The sequence below is a fragment of the Triticum urartu genome, chromosome 4A (genome assembly GCF_056163025.1).
Source record: "Triticum urartu cultivar PI428250 chromosome 4A, HENAU_Tu73, whole genome shotgun sequence".
Classification (NCBI taxonomy): Eukaryota; Viridiplantae; Streptophyta; class Magnoliopsida; order Poales; family Poaceae; genus Triticum; species Triticum urartu.
In genome coordinates, this window is record NC_141876.1 from 543,240,166 (window position 1) to 543,245,505 (window position 5,340).

The following is a 5,340-nucleotide window of genomic DNA, read 5'->3' on the forward strand; positions in this document are numbered from 1 at the left end:
TCATAAATGGCATTAAAACCTAGCCATTCCACCACTAGTGCCTTTTAAAACAGCCGACTAATTTGTGATGGTTCTATAGTTTTTTGGAGAAGTGGTAGTTTTCCGGATCCCAAGCATGAATTGTGGTAATTTTATGCTAGTTACTTGATTTTCCGCTTGCATCTTCGAAGCAGTACTGCTCGCCGTCCCTGAACGACCCGGAGGTGACATGATAAAAGCAGAGCACACAACTCGCCGGTGAACCGATTGAAAGTTCCATATACTAGTAGTACAGATACTACTAATTAGCTTACAAAACACGAACAGGGGGAGTGGACTAACTTAGCTAACACGCACCCTCCTCCCTCCACATCATCCAACACCATGGAGTCCATGAGAAGCTACCAAGTCGCAGAGACCAGACAGAGAGCCGAAATAGTCTCGCAAGGACACACACACACACTCACACCAGGGTAAACTTAACCAGGGAAAGAAAGAATCGCAAAGGAAACCGAAGACAAGCCGCCAAATAATTCCACAGCCGATCTCGCCTTCTTCTTCCTCCTGCCCTCCCGTCGCCCCTCGCCACTTGCTACGTACGTACGGTCGCTCTCGGCCCCGCGAGCTTGGGCCCTGCTCCTCACTTGTACTCCAGGATCATGTTGTTCTCGGGCGCCAGGCCGACGCACGCCCTCATGATGTTCTCCAGCATGGCCCTCTGCTTCGCCAGGGCGTTCACCACCGGCGTGCCAGGAGGAACCTGTTAACAGAGGAATCCGTTGCACGTCAGTTAATCTGCTTTATTTGTTTCTAGGTTAATCAGAGTAGACAGTCGGCAGTTGTTTCTTACAAGGGGTGCCTTGGTGAGGTAGCTCAGGATGGTGGCAACCGGATGGAAGGAGTGGAACTTGTCCTGCACAGATGCAAGTGGAATAAAGATGGCTTCAGTTTGGCTCCCAAAGTATATCTCCACTGCAGAGTAGACTAGCAACATATCTGGTCAGACTCTTACCTCTCCCTCGGCCTTCAGCTGAATCCTGGTGCTGAGCTCGGCCAGGAGCACCAGATCAAGAATGATCGGTGCGGCGAGGAGCGAATCCTCGCAGGTGTTGTGCAGCACGATGGTGCTCTTGCCGCCCATGAAGATCTCCGAGGTGTACTCGTCCATGGCCCTCTTGCTGTCTCCAACGTATGGCACATACTGCAAAACAACGGTGAAGCTTCAGTATATAATTCCAGGTTTTTGCACCAACAGTGAATGTGTCCGTAGAAGGTGACAGACAGATCAAGACAGACCTTGATCACGACGACGTGGTCAGGATGTTCCCCGGGCTCGTAGAGGATAGCATTGCTCGAGACCATGTCATCCACCACGTTACTCTTGGAGATCTCCTTGGAACGGAATGTCTGCGGCGCAGATAGGTTCATCCCATCGTTGTTCCCCAGATGGTTGTAGCTGACAATTGAGGTGGGCTACAAGAACAGAAATCAAACAACTTGTGATATGTTTAGGCTTCCATAACAGAGAAATGTCTGTCTTTACATTATATAAAGTACATGAAGAGTAGTCAAGACTCAAGGGTTCAGTTGACAGTTGATTGATACCTTGATTCCAGCACCAACAAGGAAATCCACCAAGACAGATTTCATCTTGGTCTGGCCACTCTTGAAATCATCGCCACCAATCAGGCAGTTGTTCTTAATAGCAAGATCGATCAGCCCTGCACAAAAGAAACTAGCATAAGCCTGTAACCAGACACTATATACAAGTACAGTCAGCAGAGCAAGCTACACACCAGGCACAAAGGTGTTCTGAGGGCTCCCGTTGATGAATGGCACACCCTCCATGACGCAGGCGATGGCATACAGTGTTGACGGAGATATCTCTGCCTCGTTCTTGTCCACAGACGCCAAGAGGTTCTCCATCGTGTCATTAAGCCCAACAGAGACGTTGCTGTACCTTTCAGTGTTTGCCGTCCAAAGCACCACTACCTTGTCCACCTTGTTCTTCTCCTTGAACTCCCTATTTCATTAAGCCATATAAGGGCGCAAATTTAAAAGTTGATGAAGTTTTCAGCATGGAATGTCGAAACTAACAAGGACTGTTGGAGAAACATTTTGATGAGTAACTCAGCTTAAAATTTAATTTCAGTAGAACGACCCTTTGTGAAGTCCACCAATCATACAAAAGCCAGTGGCTATAGAGAATTTGTCCAATCATACAAAAGCCACTGGCTGTAGAGAATTATGCAGTGTTATTGTTTTAAGCATATTCGCAGTGGTTATAGAGAATTATCCATATTCAATCATGTGTGCTCGCGCACCAAACTCAGAGTACTCTTTTTTTTTATTCTACTCTTAAGTGCTGGAATATAGAGTATGTCAAGTTGTATACGTGCATATCTGTATACCTTATGTCTTTGATAATCTGCTCCATCTGCTCTTTCTTTGTGCCCTTGATGACATTGTTAGCCCGGGAGCCCTGGTTGGCAGCGATGAAGTCCGGGTCATAGATGCCGGGGAGTGGCACGATGGACTCCATGTAGGGCCTGAGCTGCTTCTGCAGGTCAATGTCCAGCACCTTGGCCCTGGTCATAGCATCAGCCAGGTTCATGCTGCTAATGTCCCAGCCCCCAAACACAAGGTCATCTGGGTTTACCTGAAAAATCATTCTAACACCGTCAGCACAGGATCTGCAACCAACTGCAAGTCTGGAACATATACAGTCAACAGAGCCCACAGCATTTTGACCGGTACAATGACAACATCATGGCACATATCCACAATTTTCTTTACTATAAAAATGGTTCACTGTCATCATTTTTTGCATGACTTAGCTGCCCTTCAACCAACATTAAATCAGAACATGCAGCATCAAATTGGAACCGGAGGCAGTGTTTTTCACATAGCAATATCTTTTTGATGTTGGTATTACCATGGGCAGGAGGCTCTTGAAGGGCGCATAGATCTCCTCTCCGTTGTAGCTCCCGACCCTGATGGTGGAGGCCTGGGTGAGGGACCCAAAGTAGTTGGCCTGCTGCACCTTGTCCTTGGTCGCCCATGAGATCCCCCTAAATTGATTAAACTCGCCATCAGCCTCAAATGAGACACTGCTGTAGAACAGAAAAATTCAAGATTATATCAACGGAATCGATGTGGATGGCGACAACTTACTCCCTGTTGGCGATGACCCCAGCCATGAGTGTGGAGCCATTGTTGCCGCCCCACCCCACAAGCATCACCCTGCACCACCAAAAACAGAGTTAAAAGGATTACCACAAATAATCAGCATCTTCTGTTGACAAGTGGCACATACAGTACTACACTGCACGTAGCTAACATGCATTGCAATAACCAATATCTCTAGTAGTAGTACTCGGGTAGATGTAGATGAAAACAAAGAGGAAATCAAAAAACCTGGGGAAACAAACAAATGCATGGGATTCAGAGTAGCAGTAAATTATGCCTGGTCAGGCTGACATACTCTGGCCTTTCTCAAAAGAAAAAGGCTGACATCTTATTATGCTGTACCAGGTCGAGTCAAAAACCCTGTTCTGAATTCTCATCTAAAAAATACAGAGTAGTCTGTTCTGAATCTTAAATATTACGAGCTCACGTGCACATGCGACAGGCGAAAAACTAGTAGATCCGGGAAAGCATGTCGTGTTACGCAGATGAATTTGGTCGGATAGCCGATCTGTAAGCGATAATCCAAAACCGAACAGCATCTTGCAGACGACAACGAACGCATCGCATTCTCCCAAAAAGTCGAAAATGAGACCGTTCGTTTGGCTCCTGGTCCATTGATTCTTCTCTCTTGGCAAGAAAACAATACCAAAAAGAAACGAAAACTAAAACAGAATCCAACACTAGAGGCTGACAGCGATCCGAGAACGACCTAGCCCCACAAGCAGCCGTCAACGACGGCCGGCGAAGTTCCGAATGGAACACAGGTCGCACTGATCTTGACAGGACCGAATTAAATTAACTACATAATAAATCAGGAGATAATTAACAGAAGCGCTGAGTTACTGAAACACCGCGACCGAGTGACTGGTCTTGGCACGACAGAATCTAATGGATTAGATTAGATTTTAGAGAAGATAAAGAGAAGCACTGCGCGCGCGTATGGAGGGAGGAGAGGGGAGGAGGGGAGCGTTGGTTACCGACCCGAGCTTGGGGACGGTGGTGTTGGTCTTGAAGTGGTAGTTGACGGACTTGGGGCGGACGACCCACTTGGAGGCGCCGTCGTGGCTCTCGTGCACCAGCTCCGTCGTGTCGTAGCGGTACTCCGACTCGATCTCCCCCGCGCCGTACCGCACGTTCGGGCTCTCCACGCGGAAGCTCTCGATGAACATCTTGGCAGCGCAGGATCGATCTCTCCCTCTCTCTCTTTCCTGGAGGCTCTTGGAGGGAGGAAGAGAGAGGTTTTCGAGTGCGGTGGCAGGGGGGCCGGAGTGAATTGTGTGTGATCTGCGGTGGGTGGGCGGGCGGGGGTGGGGGATTTATAGCGGGTTACGCGGCCACGTGGTTCCGCTGGGGTCCACGCCGAAGGTGCGGGAGCGCCGAGGAGAGAGCCTGCCGGTGCCAGGCGAGGCGGCGGCGAGATGGCCGCCGGGGATAGCCGGCGGGGTGGGGAGGCGTGGGTCGGAAGGGAATGGGGGTCGGGGAGAGGCTCGAAGAGGAGGAAGGGACGCGACGCGATGGGCCGATGAGGTATCGACCGCACTTCTTTCTCTCTTTTTCTGCGAGGACGAGGGGAGGAACACAGTTGCGATTCTCCACTCCAAAAATCGCAAAAATGCTCTGCCCACAAAGATCGGTGTGCCGCGCGCGCTCTGCCTCTGCCGGTGCCACAGTGCCAGGCGCCGGGAGGGATCACCAGCGATTCCGTGGACACGGGCACGCGAGATAGATAGATAGATTCCGAAATTCCGAGGAACCGCGAGGGGCGAAACGCGAATGATCCCGCGGTCCGCTGCGCCCGGCGCGGGCGCGGCCGGGAGCGGGCCCAGCGAGCCGCGACGGCCCACGGTCCCACGGCGGGGCGTGCCCCAGCTCCTCCTCCCCAAGTGGCGCTCTCTGCTCCGTGGTGCTCGTGGGCGCCGTCACGTGGCCAACCGCCGCCCGGTCGTGGCAGACGCTCCTGGAAACGCCTCACACACACGCACACGCACACGTCCTTCCCCATGGAGCATGGACGCGGTCCATGGACTCGCTGCACAACACGCCATGTGGTGTGGTGTCAGCGGCGGGCGAGGAGGCACCGCTCCGAGCTCGTGCGTTGTCAGTGCGATCCAGTCCCGAGAGCAGGCGCGGGTCCCCGGGGAAACACGAAATTGTTGTCCTTGCATGCAAATG

At 51.2% G+C, this 5,340-nt stretch overlaps 1 protein-coding gene across 1 annotated transcript; it reads right to left on the reverse strand.

Annotated features, from left to right (window-relative positions):
- Positions 1-236: 236 nt before the first annotated feature.
- On the reverse strand, positions 237-4,674 carry LOC125552637 (inositol-3-phosphate synthase). The gene is made up of 10 exons (XM_048716260.2): positions 4,150-4,674; positions 3,154-3,222; positions 2,915-3,050; positions 2,391-2,638; positions 1,776-2,002; positions 1,585-1,700; positions 1,276-1,452; positions 992-1,180; positions 830-892; positions 237-739 (listed from the first exon to the last, which is right to left on the reverse strand). The coding sequence occupies exons 1-10, from the start codon at positions 4,335-4,337 to the stop codon at positions 620-622; spliced, it is 1,533 nt and encodes a 510-aa protein (XP_048572217.1). The 5' UTR covers positions 4,338-4,674; the 3' UTR covers positions 237-619.
- Between the last annotated feature and the right edge of the window lie 666 nt (positions 4,675-5,340).

What these genes read in the sequence shown, in the direction of transcription:
- LOC125552637 (XM_048716260.2), bottom strand. Translation starts at nt 4,337, where the DNA reads ATGTTCATCGAGAGCTTCCGCGTGGAGAGCCCGAACGTGCGGTACGGC. An exon ending in ACCACCGTCCCCAAGCTCGG is followed by an intron (nt 3,223 to 4,149) that starts GTCGGTAACCAA and finishes TTGGTGGTGCAG; the next exon opens with GGTGATGCTTGTGGGGTGGG. An exon ending in ACCTCACCAAGGCACCCCTT is followed by an intron (nt 740 to 829) that starts GTAAGAAACAAC and finishes CTCTGTTAACAG; the next exon opens with GTTCCTCCTGGCACGCCGGT.